The sequence below is a fragment of the Lissotriton vulgaris genome, chromosome 3_1 (assembly GCF_964263255.1).
Source record: "Lissotriton vulgaris chromosome 3_1, aLisVul1.2, whole genome shotgun sequence".
NCBI classification, from domain to species: domain Eukaryota; kingdom Metazoa; phylum Chordata; class Amphibia; order Caudata; family Salamandridae; genus Lissotriton; species Lissotriton vulgaris.
This window is the reverse complement of record NC_141689.1, coordinates 559,154,092-559,174,895: the sequence shown is the minus strand read 5'-3', so window position 1 is coordinate 559,174,895 and position 20,804 is coordinate 559,154,092. Positions and strand designations below refer to the sequence as shown.

General features: G+C 44.6%; 1 protein-coding gene across 2 annotated transcripts in view; it reads left to right on the top strand.

Moving 5' to 3' along the window:
* ACOT12 (acyl-CoA thioesterase 12) overlaps window positions 1–20,804 on the top strand; it is a 546,146-nt gene that overhangs the window by 213,162 nt on the left and 312,180 nt on the right. For both annotated transcript variants that reach the window (XM_086960839.1, XM_086960840.1), the window contains exon 4: window positions 9,454–9,555. In XM_086960839.1, coding sequence (XP_086816965.1) covers window positions 9,454–9,555 — 102 coding nt within the window. The remainder of the gene's footprint in view (window positions 1–9,453; window positions 9,556–20,804) is intronic.

Here is a 20,804-nt window from a genome sequence, read left to right as displayed (position 1 = left end):
TGGGGTCTGCGATTTCACAAGGCCAATGGGTGTGGGTGGAACATACAGAGCTGCCTGGGCCAGACAGGGCGGGTACTTCATCTTCTCAGGTGGCAGGTAAGTATGGTGTGGGTCCTCGCTCGAGCGGCGAGTACCTTTCTGGAGCTGCTGGTATGGTACCAGATGAGCAGTTCTGCTATTCGCAGGCGGCGCCGCAGAGCGCGGTGTTTAGGGGGGGGGCGAATTTGAGAGGCGGATCTGGTGCGGATTTAACATCAGCGACTGGGCGCTTTGCACGGAGGCCCGAGTCTGAGTTTCAAGGTGCTTTTACTAACTTGGCGTCTGGCAATAGGCCAGGTAGGAGTTTGGTAAGGTCGGAAGGTGAACAACACCTGGAAGGTGATGATGATGATTATGATAAAGAGAATGTTTATGGGACAAGAGGTGGTCTGTCTCATGGTGGTAGAGCTGGGGCTGGGAGGGGGGAGATGAGATTAACTTCTGCCAGTGTGTTACAGAGTTCTGGAGCGGATCTCTCACCGGCACACGGGATGCAAGGCGGACGTCATCGGCGTGACGGTCTGGAGGACTTTCGACAACGGGCTGCGCAGTTACCAGCAGGTAAGACGGACTGGTGGGCTGCTTGGACACGGCCGTTGGCGGGTGTTTCAGGTGGGGCGCCTGCAGAGGGTGGTCAAGTGAGGGTGGAGGTTGGGGACGGCTCGGGTTCACAGCAAAGTAAAAATGTAAAGGCAGTGTCAGGGGATGGGGGGAGGCCGGGTTATGACAGCCCAGGTTCATCGGTTACTAGTTCGGAACAGAGTGATTTGCCGAGAGTGAGTGGTACGAGACTGCCTTACATGGGAGTATCAATGCCATTGGGCATACATTTGTCAACCAGAACTAGGCAGCGTATTTGGGATCATGAATATGTAGATGTGTTCCGGCTCCTTCATAGGGAATTGCAAGCAAAGGAAGGTTCTAAAGAGGAGGAGGCTGAATTGTCCCGCCGTCCCAAAGTTCCTAAAACAATAGAAAACTGGACAGCGGCCTTTTTGATATATGCCAGCGTATACAGTGAACGGTACCCTGAGAGGGCGGTTTCGCTGTTCAAATATTTAGATGTCATATGAAAAGCACATTTGCAGGCAGGGTGTTACGCTTGGCTGAACTACGATGAAGAGTTTCGGGCGCGAATGAGTTTATTCCACGATAAGCCATGGGGGGAGGTTGATCAGGAGTTGTGGTTGCAGTGGATGTCAGGTCATTCTTCTGCCAACACGATCCACACAGCCAGTGGGTTGCCGATTCCTTACCGTCCCTTTTCTCAGCGTCCCGCCACACAAGGGGCAAATGGCGTCGGACGTGGACAGTTGCCCACAACTGGAGCATGTTGGAGCTTCAACAGAGGTTCCTGCGTGCGCCAGTATTGTAAATTTAAACATGAATGCTCCCAGTGTGGGGGCAGACATGCTGTCTTCCAATGCTTCCCCAACCAACACCCGGGAGATCACGGTAGGGGCCAGAGGGGGGGGAGAGGATCTGTGCCGCCTCTTATGCCAAAAGGCGCCTACTCCAATTAGGTTACAGGCCATGTTGAGCGCATTGGAAGCGTACCCGGATGTGGAAGGAGCGGCCAAGTTGTTTTGGGGGTTTAGGCTCGGCTTTAGGATTGGTTATCAAGGCCCCAGAGTGTCACGTTGGGCTGATAACTTGAAGTCAGCTAAGGAGATGGCGTCGGTGGTAGAGGTGAAGTTGCTGAAAGAAGTGGAATTAGGCAGAGTAGTTGGCCCTTTCAAATTTTGTCCCTTGCCAAACCTAATTGTGTCACCACTTGGTGTTATCCCGAAGAAGGCAAAGGGTGAGTTCCGCCTGATACATCATCTGTCTTGGCCGGAGGGGCTTTCAGTTAACGACTTCATTTCCACTTCCGATTCGGCTGTGACATATGCGTCAGTGGATGACGCTTTGGAATTGGTGCGCAAGGCAGGGGTAGGAGCTGACCTTGCAAAATGTGACATACAGGCCGCTTTTCGCCTTTTGCCTATCCATCCAGCCGATTTTGGTTTGCTGGGTATGTACTTTGCAGGAGAATATTACGTGGACCAGGTGTTACCCATGGGCTGTGCTATCTCTTGCTCACTTTTCGAAACCTTTAGTACATTTTTGGAATGGTGTGTAGTCCAGCGCTCAGATCACGCAGCTGTATGCCATTACCTGGATGATTTTTTGTTTGTGGGCAAAGCGGAGACGGATCAATGTACTAAAGTCTTGGCTTGTTTCCAGGACTTAGCTAAAGAGTTTGGTGTGCCTTTGGCGGAGGACAAAACGGAAGGCCCAACGCCTAGGTTGACCTTCCTGGGCATAGAAATAGACACAATAGAGATGGTGGCCCGTTTGCCCAGAACAAAAGTACAAGAGATCAGGTCTTTTTTGCAAGAAATCCTGGGAGCTAAAAAAGTGCAGCTGAGGCAAGTCCAGAGGCTTCTGGGCTATTTAAATTTTGCTTGTCGAGTTGTCAGGGCAGGCAGGACATTTTGCAGGCGGCTGGGCTTTGCGATGGCTGGGGCGTACTTGCCACATCACCACATACGTTTGACAGCAAAAATCAAGGAGGATTTGAGCATTTGGCTGCGATTTTTGGACGATTTCAATGGCGTGTCCATCAATTTTGTGTCTGAGGACACGGTCTGGCCAGTGCAGATATTCTCGGACGCGGCTGGGGCCTTAGGTTTCGGCGTGTTCTGGGACGGAAGGTGGTGCGCAGAGCAGTGGCCGGCACAGTGGTTGCAGCAGGGCCGCAGCATTGCTTTTTTAGAATTCTTTCCCTTGTTGGTGGCGCTGCAGATTTGGGGTGAAGAGTTCAGGGACCGCTGCGTGTTGTTTCACATCGACAACATGGCGGTGGTTTTTCTGGTGAACGGGCAGCGGGCGAAGGATTTAAAGGTGTTGCAATTGTTACGGGCCTTCATGTTGCGTGTTCTGCAGCTGAATATTGTGTTTAAAGCCCAACACATCCCTGGTGTCAACAATTCAATTGCCGACGCTTTGTCTCGTTGCCAGTGGCAGAGGTTTCGGGAGTTGGCACCTGGAGCGGACCAATGCAGAACACCGATTCCGCCGAACATGTGGGACCTGGGGAATTGAGGATGGCAGAGTTTGCGGAGCAGTCCTTATCAGAATCCACGCGACGCAGCTATCAGCTAGCATGGTCTGGTTTTTTGAGTTACACTGCACAGCACGGCAGGGATGGCACGGCAGTGCGGGATGAAAAGTTTATGTGGTGTTTTGTTCTGAGTTTAATAGACAAAGGTTTGTCGCCTTCCACCATTTCGGGCAAGTTGCGGGCATTTCATTTTATAGTCAGCTAGAATTGGGGTGTGAGGTGCAGAAAGGTTTTCGTTTGCAGAAAATGCTGAAGGGTTTTGGGAGGTCCTTTGGGCAGGCAAAGAAGTTGAGGGACCCCATTACGTTCGACTTGTTACAAAAATTGTTGGGGGTGTTGCCCTCCTGCTGTTATGATGAGTGGGAATGGTTTCGGTTCAAGTTATGCATGATATGGTTGTTTTTCGGTGCATTTCGGATATCAGAATTATTGGGGTTACGTAATCAGGAAGGGATCCGGTCATCTGATATTGTTCTTTTGGGCAGTGGTGTGTTGCAAATCACATTGAGAAGGTCAAAGACAGACCAGGCAGGAAAAGGGATGTTGGTGCGCCTGGGCAGGAGTGGGGTGAAGGGTTGCTGCCCTGTTGGGGAGTGGGAGGCATTTGTGGTTTCAGGGGTGTTTCGAGAGGGTGGGATATTTTGCCATAAAAACAAAACACAGTTAACTTGTTTTCAATTCTTAGCGGTTTTACGGAAGGCATTGACTTTCGTGGGTGAAAATTCGCACTGTTTTGGGACGCATTCGTTCAGAATAGGTGCGGCTACAGAAGCGGCAAAGTTGGGTTGGGGGGCAGAAGAGTTGCAGCGAATTGGTAGATGGAAATCGAATTGTTGTTTTAAATATGTTCGGTTATAAAAAATAAAAATAAAAAGTTACTCATTGCAGAAGTCAGGTAGTTAATGTTACTTTTTCCATCACAGGTCGAGTGGCGGATTTTCCTCGAAAAAAGAGGACCTGGATTGTCGGCCATTCTATAGTGAAGTGGGCGGCGAACTTTGCCGAACAGCAGCTGTGTGGGAGAGGGCTGGGACTATATGGCAATGACCATGAGGTGATTTGGAAGGGCTTAGGGGGGATGAAATGGGGAGAGTTGTTTTCGGTACTAAACAAAATGGCTGAAGTGTGGGGCATCCCAGATCTGTTGATCCTACATTTGGGGGAAAATGACTTGGTGGAGTGTTCAGGTCTTGCTTTAATCAAACAGATGAAGCTGGATTTGGCTGTGATTAAGGACAGATGGCAAGGGGCCAGGCTTGTGTGGACAGAATTTCTGTACAGGAGCCAGTGGAAGGGTGCCAGGGTTCATGCCGCGGTTGAGAGGGCCCGCAAGAAAGTTAATAAAGCATTGAAGACATACTGCGTGGCAATGGGAATTACGGTCATTGCCCACGAGCATTTTAATGGTGAAATGCTGCACTTGTTAAGGGAGGACGGGGTTCATCTCTCACAAATGGGGCAGTCATATTACTTGATGGAACTCAGAGATACTTTGGCCAACCTCTGGTGTGTCGATTTGTGGTGCTCCAAACCAAAGAAATGAAGGGAAGAATTTGAGGATAAAAGTTTTCCTTCTCCGACATTAGGTATTGTCTTGAGCGGACTATTTCTGCATTAGGGGAGGGTTTTGTGAGGGTGGGGCAGGAAAACTCAAGGGTTTTCCCGGGTGGCGTGTGTGATGGGGATTGGATAATCTAGAGCGGATTCATCCTTTCTCTAAGGGGGAGGGCTTGGGAGGGTAGGTGGGGGAGGAGATGGAAAAAGAAGAAGGAAAACTCAAGGATGGTATCAAAACAAGTTATGTTATCGGAAAAGAAAGAATTGGAAAAAGGAAATGGTTATATGAAAGGTTTGGAGAAATAAATAAAGATAAAGTTGGTTGGAAAAGTTATGTTGCGGGTCTGTCTTTGGCTGTCCTGGTAATAAAGGTGACCTTTTATACTATATTCAGAGTTGTGTGAGAGTCCTTATTTGCGCGATGGGCCCCCAGGGGCACTTGGCAAAGCCAATGTCCCCCTGGGGGATTTCGCGCGAGGGACGACCTCACGCGACCTGATTGGGTGGTGGGAGGGGTTAGGGTCAAGTGAAGGGTGGGGAGGGAGGGCGACGTCACTCTGAGCGAGTGAGGAGAACGGTGGAGTCGCTTTTTGACCCACCCACCCGCCCTGATTTCAACAAATCAAGGGTTGGTGTTTTTGTTGTTGTCTGTGGTGTCGTTACGTTGTTCAGTAAAAAAAAAAAAAAAAAATAGGCTGCAAGGGAAGGTTTTCACAGCTTGATAATAAAGTCAGGCATGCATGCCTACCTCTTGATTCAGGTCAAAGTGTCAAGATGTCACCTCAGGACAACTCAGACAGATTCTTTTGTTGTCTCGTCGGCGTGTGTGATGGGGATTGGATAATCTAGAGCGGATTCATCCTTTCTCTAAGGGGGAGGGCTTGGGAGGGTAGGTGGGGGAAGAGATGGAAAAAGAAGAAGGAAAACTCAAGGATGGTATCAAAACAAGTTATGTTATCGGAAAAGAAAGAATTGGAAAAAGGAAATGGTTATATGAAAGGTTTGGAGAAATAAATAAAGATAAAGTTGGTTGGAAAAGTTATGTTGCGGGTCTGTCTTTGGCTGTCCTGGTAATAAAGGTGACCTTTTATACTATATTCAGAGTTGTGTGAGAGTCCTTATTTGCGCGATGTTAAATGACGGACTAGAGTCACTAAACATGGAACTATTCTAGCATACAGCGTTTTGCTAATAAACCTCAAAACGCTATATATTAGCAAATGTGGCAACCTAATTATGAAAACGTACATCATATATTGCTTTTGGCTCGAATATGCTGTATTGTATATATATATGTTGTTTGCTAATCTCTCCAGTAGAAGTACCTATGCCTGCATCCATAATTTTGAAGTCTAGAGGAGATACGAACACATTCATCCATGTATACACGGAGAACGTGTTCGCACTCAAGAGGCGGGGTTAACATACAATTACGATATGCATGCAGATAGCTATAAAATTACATACAGGCAACTGTAAAATTACACCATCAAATCATAAGGTTGACATCACTATCAATGCTTCGTATTTTACCAAAATAGATACAAGGTGTTTTATAATACATAGCAAACGTCAAAGACAATAATACATATTGATGTCCCTACTCTGATACCGATGATACACAAAAACCATATATATGTTCCCTTGTAAATCATAAGGACATTCCCATGACATCATGTGGCAGCTATTCAACACATAATCATGCTTGGTGGTACCTCATATAAAGTTACATAGCACAACATATAGCTACAGAAAAGGTACCATACAGTTCTTATTACATCACAAGTACCTAAACAAATATGTTAAGCCATGTTCACTCACAATATATATACAGATTTGGGGGTGAAAACTGATACCCCTCATAGTTCCAACTGTTAGACTGGTCTAATTAAACACTCCCACTCTTCTTTCGAATTCAGACCTTTTCTTACAGTATTCAGGAATGAAATATGCCATTGTTCACGTAATTTCCGTTTTGTTTGCATATTTCCTCCTCTTTTACCAATGACTATTTTTTCAAGAATAAACCATGTGAAATCATTTTCACCATGGCCTTCCTTCACAAAATGTTCAACTAATGGTGCAGTTATTTTCCTAGTCTTTATGGCAGATCTGTGTTCCTGAAACCGCGTCCTGGCTTCTCTGCCGGTCTCACCAACATAGCCCAGTCCACACGGGCATTGTAGTAAATACACTATATTTTTACTTCTACAGTTGGTGATACTCTTAGATTTTAATACATGGCCATTAAAATTAATCTCCTTTGCTTGTATACATTGCGGACAGATATTACAGGAGGCGCATTTATAATTCCCTAATGCTATCGTATTGTTTAAAGTTCTTTGACACGGCTGTGGTGCCTCTCTATAAGTATGCACAAGAAGATCACGTAGATTCTTATTTTTCTTAAATGCAAACATGGGTCTCTCAAGTTTATTTGATTCATCATGGTTTAAAATGTGCCAGTTTTTGTTCACAGCATTTTTGATTTGATTACTTAAATTAGAAAACTGACTAACAAAAGCTACCTTTTTGAGTGGTGCCTTCTCTTTTTTATCCCCACTTTTATTTCTGGCAAGTGCCTCCCGGTCATAAAACCTAGCCCTTTTTAGAGAGTGGGTTAGACGTTTTTTAGGGTAATCCCTATCTCTAAATTTCTTTTTTAGGATTGCAGAGTGTTTATATAAATCATCTAGGTTGGAGCAGTTCCGTCTAAGTCTAAGAAACTGGCTAAAGGGAATAGATTCTCTTTGAGTTTTGGGGTGAAAACTTGTAAAATGTAGAAGGGTATTCTTCGCTGAAGGTTTGGTATAGAGTTCAACCTCCAGAAAAAACCTTCTACATCTTTTATGGTAATATCTACTTTGGATCTGCTGTATGAGGATGTGAATCTTATATTTGAATCCCCAAGGTTCAGCCAACTAAGAAAATCTTCTAACATATCAGTTGCGCCTTCCCAAACAAAAAAAAATATCATCAATGTAGCGGTACCAGCCCGCTACATTCTCATAAAAAGGTGCTAACTCATTGTAAATGTGTTTGGTCTCAAATGCCCCTACATAAAGGCATGCCAGACTAGGGGCACATGTGGCCCCCATACTGGTGCCCTTCCGTTGTTTAAAAAAATCTTCCTTGAACAAAAAAACATTATTCATCAAAATAAGTTCAATGCATCTCACGATGAACTCCCTCCTGGCTCCGCCCAAGTCTTGGGACTCCAATAGTTCATCAATAACATACACTGTGTCCCTTTGGGGAATGTTAGTGTAGAGAGACTCAATGTCCAGGGTCACCAGACACTGAATCTCTCCACAAAATTCTCTCCCTTCTATCAGTGATATCTTATGGGCAGAATCCCTCACATAGGACCTAGGACCACAGACCATAGGTTTTAAAAAGTCATATGTTGTATATCTTATTTTATGTATTTTTACTTTCAGATATTGTTTTAAAGTGGTATATCATTGTTTTAATCCTGAGGAAGGTTTTTGGCCTTGAATATTTGTGTGCCATAACCGAAACGCGTCGATGCACTTCTTTGTGGAGAAACATTAAGTGACAGCTCCTGTAACTGTGAAATCCGAATTACCACCTGGAGCATATCTCATTAAGTCATTGAAACTGGTGTTCCTTTTCTCCCTTTTAATTGGAATTATTTTCCTTTTGTATTGTCCCATTTTTTGTGTAATGAATTTATGATGTATTACAATGCTTTTTAATCTGGTTTTTAAATTTACTTAAATAAAATGTAAATTTTTTCTGTATGACTATTTCATGTTTTTCATTAACTGCTCCCTGTTTGTGAATGTAGGTGATTTCTTTGCATGTTTAGTGTAAAACTGTGGTTTACTTTTAAGTTCACCCAAGGGGGAAAACTTTATTGCCAGTTCCCATCCTACTTTCGCCATGTAAATTCCACAGTTTTGGTGCTCACACTAGGCAGAGTGTAACACTAGAAAAGGGGTGGGAGCACACCGCTTCATCTCCCAGCAAGGTTCGCCCCTGACATTGTGGTAAATGAAGTTTCGGTTACTTGCTTGCTTCAAGAGTGTTTGAGTGTTTCGCCACAGTTGGCGCAGATAGTGCTGATCTCTAGACACGTGTTTCTGGTTCTTTAACCGTCGTCAGTAGAGATTACAGTCTTTGAAATTTGGGGTTTGCTGGGTAGGCTGCCAACATCTTTCTCAGGTCAGGTACCTATCGCAAGCATGCAGGTGCTTCATCCACGAGCTCGTCAGCTCACCGCTTCACCTACCAGCAAAGTTCGCCCCTGGCATTGTGGTAAATGCAGTTTCGGTTACTTGCTTGCTTCAAGAGTGTTCGAGTGTTTCGCCACAGTTGGCGCAGAGTGTAACACTGCCAACTAAGCGAGCCATCAGGAGAATGCACACTGGTTGTTCACCCTAAAGGGTGCATACACAAGGGTACTTAGTGTCTGTAAGGAGGGACTGGAATATTAGAAATGGTTTTGAAAAAATTGGATATGATAGTTTTGTAGAGCAAGACTTTGTGATTTCTAAAGGAAGACCCACCTCTGCCAACACATGTGTACATGTATAACTCTCTGCTTAATGATGGTCATACTTGTTTGAAATAAATAGAGAATGCTCTTAAAATAATTTACTAACCAAATCCTGCACAAAAGTTGTACAAGTAGTATCCTCTAAGAGTGGTTGGTTGTAGGAATTAGGTAGAAACATAACCTTACATTTTATACTCGACACTCAACAACGATTTTTTTCTCTCTCTAGGTTGGTGTGAAGGTTGCAGTAGAAGATGTGTTTAGCAATGTCCAAAAACTCATTTGTGAAGCGTTCTCTACTTATGTCACAAAACCGGTGTATGGTCAAAAGGTATTTGCCTTCAAAATTAAAATACTGTCTTAAAATACTGAAATATTTAAGAATAGAAATAAAATGAACATGTTTGATTTTATTTTTATTCAATTATTTTAATACTGATCTTAATGGTGCACGCTATTGATGGATTTATTTCAAATAAATTACTAATAATAAGTGATGATATTCTACCATTAACGTAATCCTACATTAATATAATAATTATTCAATTAACTACGTCAACACTAATCCTATTGCTAACGGAAAATTAAACCAAAGTATGGGGCCGATTATGATGGCGGACGGACCTGAGTCCGTCCGCCACCATAGAGTAGGAGGGACCGTCTGCAGGGGCTGCGGAGGTCCCTCAGTGCAGATTAGGATGTGACCGCCAGGGTGGCGGTCACATCCTCAATCTTTAACATTGCGGAGGGTGCAGCTTCAAGCTGCACCCGCCGCAATGTTAAAAATGCATGCACAGCATTTGCGTGCACAAAGCAGCAGGCACCGTGCAGTGCCTGCCGCTTTGTCCACGCAAATGCAGGGGGGTACCATAGGTACCCCCCATGTGCATCCCCATCCCCCCGTCACCAAGGGGGCCCGCAACGGGCCCCCGAAGGCAATCTCCGTATGCTTTTCCACGGCGGAAAAGCCGCCGTGGAAAAGCATATGTTTTCCGCCATCCTAATATGGCTGGCGGTGTCTGACAGACACCGCCAGCCATGTTAGAGCTTTTCCGCCGCGGTCGGAAGGCGACCGCGGCGGAAAAGCCGCCGTGGAAAAGCATATGTTTTCCGCCATCCTAATATGGCTGGCGGTGTCTGACAGACACCGCCAGCCATGTTAGAGCTTTTCCGCCGCGGTCGGAAGGCGACCGCGGCGGAAAAGCTGCGGACGGATTTTGAGACCCAACGCCATCCTAATTTGGCGGTGGGTCTTCTATGCCTCCGCAGCGGTTTTCCCGCATCCTCCGGGCCGGCGGTGGCTTCCGCTGGCCCGGAGGATGCGGGAAAACCGCTATCCTAATCAAGCCCTATGTTCGAGTTTTTTAACCTTAGTACCAAATTATGCCTTCTGTGAAAGTTGTTATCCTGTTATTTAGGACAAAGTAATGTTGTAAATCAGCTAATATAGCCAAAGTAAAGGTGCTGTTGAATAATTTCTAGGGAGTAAATATCAGACAAAGTAAAGGAAGTGGAGTAAAGTCGGGACACAATTAGACTTCAAGAGATTTTCAATTGTAATGGACCACGGGTATGCCGTTTTCTTGATCAACCCCTTCACTAGTAAAATAATTAATGCTGAGAGCAATATCTGCTGGTATGCAAGTGTCCTACTGTAATGGGTTTAGAAATAAGGGTTGGAACAGGAGTAGGTCAGAATTGTGGTCATTACAAAGTGATTACTTTTGGAGTATTCACAAACTTCATCAATGGTATGCACACCCAGTTTGTAAGAACTCTATTCGCAACCCGTGAGCAAACACACAATGAGTAGATTTAGATCTTTTTCTGGACTGCATGTGAATCTGCCTCCTGGCATTTGATAGATCGAGAAATTCGGCAATCCATTGCTTTGTAGTATTGTATTATATTGTAATTCCCATTCTTATAGCATTGGGGGCATGGAATAGACTGAATTGTCACACTTGTAGCCGTGTGATGGTTAGTAGTTATGTTGGTACTGACAATGGCAATGCTGGCAAGGGCAGTAGATGTCGAAAGCTGCAGGTGCCTCCTGTCGAGCACCCTGGCATTTATGTTTTTTACAAATTAAGCACTGGGAAAGATACAGACATTTGCCTTCCATTGTCTCACCGACGTAGCTGTTTATTCCCTTGTTGTTGTCTCCTCTAGCACAGAACACTGAGGCTTTTGTCCGTGACAGTTAGCACTTTACAAACACTTAACCCTTTCGATGCTGATGACGAGCTCAGCTCGTCATCACCCACGGGTGTCGTGTGCTGATGACGAGCTGAGCTCGTCATGGTGCCACTAAAATGGCAATTTCCAGCACAGGGGGGGGGAAACGCCCAGCAGCCATGTGGTTAAAGAAACATAAATCACTGTATGGTTAGAATATTACTGACAAGGCTGCCATGACTGACAGTCACAGGTATCTCTCCTGGTGATAGTGCTTCACAGATTTCAAGCATGCCAGAGCCTTCAGTCTCCAGCATACCGTCATACTTTTCAAGTCTTGCTTCTTATGGTTGATATTTCCATGACCCTTCCTTTCTCCACTCTGTGGCCTTTTCCAAGTACTGAGGAAATGGTGGCCCTTTCTGAAAGCTCCTCCCACCATGGTGGCCAAAGGGAAATCTCCCTGAGTAATGTTTTGTCAGGAAGCATCTCTGAACCCTCAGATCCAGTCAGTTGATGGTGCTTGCTTCTTCTTTGATCTGGTTAGAGCTGTTAGAAAGAATTAATGGCAGCTGGTATTTGAAGGCGGTAGGGGGGTCAGGTTGTGGGGGAAGGATGAGGGAATGACATTTAAAAAAATGAAATACACACTTGAAGTATTACAAAAATAATATAAGGGCTATACCTACCAATAGCCCAATCCCTATTTACCAAATAGTCAGTTGGCAGTGAAGAAAGTTCAACCATTTATTAAGCAAAATACTCTATAGAGGAGCCTCTCCAACCTGCACCCATCAGGTGCGTGGAGAAGACTGCTGGCTTATCTTCAAACAGGAGGCTATATACTCTCAGTTCAACACCTCGGGCCCCAAGGAAGGACCATATATGGCACACATGATTAGTTCGAAGCTTTACTGTTTATTACTGGGAAGGTCAGGAGGGGTGACTCCCTTTCGTCTTGGTGCCCGGGAGTTTAGGCACAGCGCCTCCTGGAATGCGCTTATCGACCTTGAGTCCCAGGACATAGAGAAAACAGTTTACTTTCAGCTGCTCTCAGTAACTCAAATGAGCTGGGGCTTGACAACTACTGGAGAGTGACACGTGATCACAGCTTGTGTCTGAATCAAAAGAAAGAAAATGGCGTCTGTATGGTTCTCGGCCTACTCTGTTAGTACTAGAAACACAAGAAAAGAATAAACCTTTTCCTTCCAGCTGACGCATATACAGGTTATGTTATGTGCATATCAAACAAAGAGGGGATATAGATACATCATGTTAACATAATATATGTCCGATACTCCTCATGTATGGAAAATCAAATTTTTATCCCTCAGAACAGCCCTTTTAGCATGAGGCAGCTCAATCTTCAAATATTCCTTCATCAATCTGCATTAAATCCTTAACCTCCTGCTGAATTAACTGGGCCTTTACTGCTGATGGGGAGGGACCAACCACAGAGGAGGTGAGTTTAGTTGTGCAATAAGAGCAACATACAGGTCCACAATGTATGCAAAGGCAACAGGTGATTATGATACCGGCTACACCTGCCAACACCATCAGAATTTTCCACCCCCAAGTAGATAACAAACCCCAGAACCAACCAGAGAGGGATCAGGTACCAGTCTCTGCATGTATTTCGGAAGCCAAACGATGTAGCTTCTGAATGGCTAAATATACAGAGGGGGCGGAGTCGGGGATATAAACACAACAGGAACTGCTGATCACACGGCATGCTCCTCTTTGATCTGCCCAAATACCATCTAAAACCATACGGTTTTGAAGCGAAACGAGTCTCGTCGCTTGTAGCTCTACAGTTAAATTAGTCAATATCTCTGCAGTGGTGTTAATTACCCTTTCAACAACTCTGGACAACCGGCATATTTCTTTGCTGGTGATTATGGGCCCCCAAATAGGAAATACTCCTTTTACAATGTCAATAAAATGCTGTTCGGGAGTATCTGTCTGATCTATGTCAGTGGTATGTATCTCTCTTCTATGTCTTATGAATAGCAGCCTCTGTTTATCTAAACGGTGATCCTTGTGGTAATAAAAGGGGCTATATAATCTGGAGGATACAGGAAAGACAGATAACAACGTCCAGCCCAACCTCGGGGAAGCCAAGTATAGGCATGTTCTGCACAGACAAAATATACATTAGGAGGAGTTCACAACGGAGGACTACTAAAGGTACGTAACCGATAAGTGTAATTACATCGACTTTCTCCTACCGATATGTATCCTGTTCCTTGAACACAGAATGCAGAGGTGCTATTCAATATGGGTACTGGAATTGCCCTATCATCTATTACATTTTGTTCTTGAAAATGTCGTACTGGGTGAAATTAAACTCAGCAAAATCCAAAATTTCATTTCTCAACCAAGTGGTGTTTTCATGTGTTGTGTACATATTCATACATGCATATAATGATCCCTCTCCATTATTTCCATCAGGGTCAAATCCTTGGTGAACCTCAAAATAAGCTAAAATCATTTCGTAATCCTTCTCTGAAAATCTTTGAGTGTCTACTGTATAATGCATATACATCATCGAAAGTAATTTAAACCATGCCTCGCAACTTCCCAGATGAGACGAGGGTAAGGATATGAAAAAATTGTGCTTGTTCATAACAGAGGGCAGAAGGCCACAAACCCAACAGTTCGTAGTATTAGTAGCGCTATGTGTTTGATGAAGCATTTCAAAAAATAAATTTTTCGTATAAGTCTGACTGTGTCTTTCCTTATGTGGTGCTAAAGTATAAAACACATGTTTCGGAGGTGGGATAGTGGTTCCTAAAACAGTATGCATGGGGTGGTGAAATTCTAAATATACAAACGCTCCCATTAATATAATTAGCAATGTCGCTATAATGACCACAAATGCAATTTTAACACGTTGTGTCCAACTAGAAAAAACAGCCATATTTACAGGGAAATAACGTGGTGCAAAAGGGCGTTCCTCTTCGGGGACAAAACGAGCAAAGGGATACATGCTAGCTAAAAGTGCAAAAATAAACTGGGGCAATGCAGTCCAACCTGCCACAAGGTGCTTCTTTCCTGTGTCCGTTTAGAACCTCACAGGCAGGCTCCTATCGTTCATCACAAATGAGACCACACAATCGTCTCACGTTGGAGTTATGTTCTCACACAACTCTTGAAGAAAACACAACCTGGGCCTTTTGCACAAGAAATTCAGTCTTTCTTTCTGAACAGAGCAAGAAAATGTTCAAGGCTCTCAACGCGTTCAGTCCAGTGTCTCGCTCAGTACCCCAGAGGTGAACAGACATTTGTGGGACAAGTCTGTACCCTATCACTCAAGTCTCTCCCTATCTCCTACCATCTTCACCTGGGGTACCGTGTTGTTTTCTGGGCCGCAGGTTGTATCGAACATGGCCAGACGCTTCCTGATCAGAGAACAAAACAGAGGATGATGAATCCGGTGAAACATGGGTACTACGAGCCTCTTGTTCAACTGCGGGGGCAACAGAATCCGGGGCAATCACTTGTGCAGATGACAGAGCCCCTTCCGAGCCCAGTACCCCTTCTCTTTGCCCTTCTCCAATTTCCTGGGCATCAGAAAAAGGGACAAAGCGAGGGGCTCGTTCACTTTAATGGGTCAGAACTTCTTCCTGGATTCGCTGGTCATAAGGAAGCGGGAGCGGTAGTTTCTTCACGTTCGACACATGAATCCAGTGTCGCTTGCTGTTCACCTTTACCGCCGTCCGCGTGGCCAATAGGATCTGAAGTGGCTCAGACCAACGGGGATCCAGGCTGGATTTCCGCTGATAGTTACGGACCAGAACCCACTGTCCTGGCTCCAAGCGATGTCCGGGACCCTCCGGCAGGGGCTGCAAGACTGCTGAAACCTGTTGATGAATGGAACGAAGATCTTTGGTCAAAGCGTACAGATAGTCTGTCAGCATAGGATATTCGATATCACGAAATGCTCTGGGTCTCGGGAGGCCCCAAACATTTGCAGGGCGCCCAAAAATTACCTCATAAGGAGACAAGCCAGAACGAGAATGTGGGGTAACCCGTATTGACATTAATGCTACTGGCAGAGCATCTGGCCACCTTAAACCAGTACTTTCTTGAATCTTTGCTAGTTTGAGTTTCAGTATTCCATTATACTTCTCGACCAACCCAGCGGACTGAGGGTGTCGAGCCGCATGGAATTTCTGCTTAATCTGTAATCCATTACAAATGTGACTGATAAGATCTGCATTAAAATGTCTCCCGTTATCACTCCAGAACACCAGAGGCAATCCATAGCGTGGGAAGTATTCTTTTATCAAATCCTTTGCTGTTGCTAAAGCAGTATTTTCTTTGGTCGGGTAGGCTTCCACCCATTTACTGAAAGTGCACACCACGACCAGAATATATTTCAAATTATTCACGCGCTCCAGTTGGATATAATCCATATGGAGCACCTCAAAAGGCAAATATGGTGTGCAAAATTTCCACTCAAAACAGGTTCCCTGCCCCCAGGATTATGTCGTAAACAAATCATGCAATATTGCACCAAATGAGCAGCAGTTCTTGGGATATTAGGATTATTCTATACAGGGTCTAATAATGCACAAATACCTTTTGCCCCAATATGTGCTGAACCATGTGCCATGGTCACTAGGGCATTCACTAATGCATTGGGCAACAACCACTGCTGTTCCTCTGTCAAGTCAATCCAACAATCATTTGCATCTAATTTCCCCACTTCCTTTTCCCAGAGAGCCAGTTCAGCAGGGGTAGCTTCTTTCTGTATTTCCTGGACACTCTCCATGGTGTTGTCGAACATTTCTGTTTCTGCCACCCACCTAGCAGAAGTAGTCACAAACATTGAGGTCATTTTAGATTTTGCAGTATCTTTGGCTATCTGATCAGCAAAGGCATTACCCTCACCCACTGGATCCACCACTGTCTTATGTGCACTGCATTTGACTACAGCCACCATTTCTGGTAATGTCAATGCTGTCAGTAATCGTAAAATCAAAGGGCCATGTTGTATTCGCTGACCATGGGAAGTAAGCAAACCCCTTTCTGCCCACAGTTGGAACAAGCTATGAGCTACACCGAAGGCGTATTGGCTGTCCATGTAAATATTTACTCTCAATCCTTCACTTAACTCACAGGCCCGGAGCAATGCCACTAACTCAGCTGCCTGTGCTGACTGATAGGGTACTCGGGAAGGCTCAACTACAGTGGTAGAGTAGTTATCGCATATGCAGCAGTTGTCGTGCCATCTGGTAATTTGAAACAAGAGCCATTGACATACAATTCCCCTCGGGGGTCAGATTGAGGAATGTCTGTGAGGTCTACCCGTCCCTTCGTCTCTTCCTCCGTCCGAAATATACAATCGTGAACATCATTGTTTTTTTCGTCCGAAGAGAGGGGTAGTAACGTAGCAGGGTTCAGAGTGGCACATCGTTTAATCGTAATGTGGGGAGCAAACAAAGTCAATTCATAACCTGTAAGACGCGCACTCGTAAGGTGCTGGGTCTTCGTTTTGTTCAATACTTAATCCACAGCATGCGGTACCATCACTGTGAGGTCAGTGTTCAGGACGAACCCTTCCGACTGTCGAATAGCCACCGCAACCGCAGCAGTGGCCCTTAAACAGCTAGGGAGTGCTCTGGCGATGTGATCCCACACCGCCGAAAAATTAGCACAAGGTCTCTGCTTACCACCAAATCCTTGTGTCAACACAGAAAGCGAGCAACCGCCCACCTCGTGTAAATAAAGCACAAAAGGTTTTCGGTAGTCAGGGGTACCCAGAACGGGTGCAGAGCAAAGCGCAGGTTCCAAAGAGTGAAAAGCTTTTTGGCAATCATCAGTCCAAGGTAGAGGTTCATGCACATCTTTAGTGGTTAAGTACAGGAGAGGTTTAGTAAGAAGAGAAAAATTAGGAATCCATTGGCGACAGTAAGAAGTTATGCTGAGAAATGCACGAACATCACGCTGAGTACAAGTTACAGACATGTTAGAAATGGTAGTCACACGCTCAGGGGTTAGTCTCCTCTCCTCTTTCGACAGTAGATGACCAAGGTAGGTCACCTCCTGTCTACAATATTGGAATTTGGAAAGAGATACTTTATTACCATTAGCCGTCAAATGAGAAAATAAATTAACAGTGGCTTCTTTACTGCCCTCCTCGGTGTCAGAAGCCACCAACAGATCATCGACGTATTTCAAAAGCACATTACCATGGGGCAGGACCAAATCATCCAACAATGCTTTTAAAGCCTGACTATAAATACTGGGACTCTCTGTGTACCCCTGGGAAGCGCTACAAAACCGGAAGCTGCGACCAGATAAGGAGAAGACGAAAATATGATGGCTTTCGGGATGGATCGGAATGCTAAAGAAAGCATTCTTTAAATCGATCACGGAAGAATATTTAGCAGTAGGAGGAATCATAGTGAGAATAGTAGTGATGTCAGAAACCACAGGGTATTGGGGCACCACTATTTTATTAATTTCACACAAATCAATCACAAAACGGTAAGTATCAACATAATTAGGATCGCTCCCCTCAACAGGGCCCTTTTCCAAAATCGGTAAAATGGGACTGTTGTATATATTGGCAGCCGTCACTTCCACCACACCCTTTTTGATCAGATCTTGTATGATGGAGAGCAAAGCTTTCTCGCCTGCCGGAGAAATGTTGTATTGAGTTATACGCGGTAACCGAGCATTCTGTTTCAAAGTAATAGAAACAGGTGGAAACTTTAATAATCCTACATCTGTGTCTCCAGTGGCCCAAAGTCGCTGGGATAGCAGCAAACTCAGGAGGGAGGGGTTCATTTTTAGTGGAACACTGCAAAGTATGCTTACCCGGGGATTGAATAGTCAGATAAACACCATCGGGGGAACAATTAATTTTTGCATGTAATTTCTTCAACAAATCCAATCCCAATAATTTCTCAATGTGAAGTCAACAGAAACGGGTAGTCTACCGTGACTGGACCAATTGTGAACGGAATAGGTTTGGAAATGGGGCTCACCACCGGAATTACTGAAAATCCCACCGAAACTTTATTTTGCCCGACAGAGCGGCCCCTGGGATCAGCGAACGAGAAATAGAACTATTCATCTTACCAGTATCAACTAGAAACTTTTCAGATGTCCCCATCAACCGCCCTCTTACATAAGGACCTTGCTGATCAACGGGTACTGACACCTGGCCCCCACTCTGTCCTGGGCTGTCCTATGTGTAAGCATACCCTTCGGTCCCGTCTGTAGTGTAGTTCCTAGTTTCCCACTAGGCCCTGCGCATTGGAATAACATAAACAGTAGTATCGACGTGGAACTGCGGATATTCCAGGCCTCCACTGACTATGCTAAACTTAATTGGGTTGTGTTACCAACTAGCTCAGAGGTCACTGGAAACTTTCTTCTCTGCATAGGAAGTGATCAGCTTCCTTGGCACAGACAAGAAGGGATTCAGTTTTCCAACAACCGTGCAACATGACAACTTTGCTCCTCAGATCAAGAGTCGATCTCTAGGGTCGTGTGAAACAATAGACATAGATTTCACTCAGTCAGTCTAGTGCAGTTTACTTTCACAGTATGTAGAGAATAGAGAGACGGGCGTTTATCAATAAAGGATTAACATTTATTGAACAGTCTTCCTTCTCATACAAGAGAAATGTATTGCCACAATTGCAATAACTGTTATTATAAAAAGTACGTACAGTAAGATAAGTATTGCGAAATAGAACTGTAAAAGCATTGATATGGTTTCTTAGCCATACAATGGTTTAAAAGTAATAAAACATATATACAGTCATATATACATTAGGCTAACATACTCAACTGGTGCTTCTAACTAAGCCTACCCCAGTGTGCCTGACCTAAGCCTAACACGTGAGAAGGGGAGTAAGTAAGTAGCTTAAGTTAAGTTGGTTTTGCCAAGGTTTGTTTCAAGAATTCTCGTCTAAGGGTTTAGTCAACACCATACCTCTGAATAGAATGATGGAGGATTGGTATCTCCTTCAGGGGTCTCTCTCGATATCCCAGTCACCCGCGAGGGTAAACTGGAAGCGCCGGGACTGGATTTCTCTGCACGAGAAATGCAGCGGCTTCTCTCAGCGCGTCGAGGAAGGAGGGGGGACAGCGTCCGCGGGCAGCTGGGCTGGATGTCTTCGCAGAGGACGGCTGCACGGCTCCTCAAGCGTACTGAACCACAGTTCGCGCTGTAGCGGCGATAATGGTAATCAGTAGCTTCACCACCACAGGATAGCAGGCTGCAGCGACAGAGTGCTAGTTTTTACCAACACGGGGTCATGCAGGCAGCTGGCATCAGCAACAGTAGCTCACAGCTAACAGCTCACAGCTTCGCATTGCTTAAGGCAACGTTGGTAATATTTATACCTGACAGGTGCCGGGTTTGACGCAAGTTTGCTGGACATAAGACGTCAATTAAAGATGTCACTAGGAAGTGACAGTTATCAGTTGCTCATTAGAGTTCCATTACTAATCAAAACATAGCAAGCGGGGATTTCCAGGTTTGCTAAGTTTTTATCTTGTTGAAGAACTCGGAGTGTTATCTAGGAATATCAGATAGTGGCTGCTGCTCTGTCATTGCACTAATTGGTCGCAAAGGAAGTAGCAGAGAGTCATGCTGGAATGTGGCTCTGTTCGTGTGAGGCCAGAGATGACTTTTCAGAAAATCGCACTTGAACGGTTATGCCAATATAGGGAATAAATGGATTTATAGCCGAATAGGGGCATAAGGTCACAGTATCGATCAGGAACCTAGATAAGCACGCAACACCCACTCCACGTATACATGTCCATCAAAATTACTAACTAAGCAATTAGATGTATGTGTAACATTGCCCACCCCAAAATACATAAATGCATTCGAAATAGGCGTACTTGCAATACATGGAATTTAGGTACTGTACGTTTTTTAAAGCATAGTAATCATTCAAAAGTTATTGCATTTGAAATAAATGAACGATTTATGCAAAAAGAATTACACATGAAGTATCTCTGACAGAAGAAATGCGAGATAAATCATCACAAAAAAATGCATTGTAATAACATGTGTGCTAGAGGCTGGTGTTATGTTGTTATGTCTCTAGATGTGCTTAGAAATAGAAGTGTGAAGCTTCTGTTCTCTAAGAATAGTTTTTACGTTAAGCAAAGAATTGTTCGTGCCAAAAAGAGGGTCAATATTAGAAAAAAATTGTCCAATTCAAAGAAAAATATATTTCCAAAGCTCCTGGCAGTTTTTGTTGATCAAAACTGAAGGCCGAATTCAGAGTTCATGGGAACGCTGTGTGTCGGAAAGCTTCTCAAAAGTTATTGTTTCTCTATGGGTGAGAACATCGTATCAGACAGGCTCGCAAAGAATTGGTCTACAAAATCAGGTGATAGTTCAACCAAATTAGATAGCGCTGT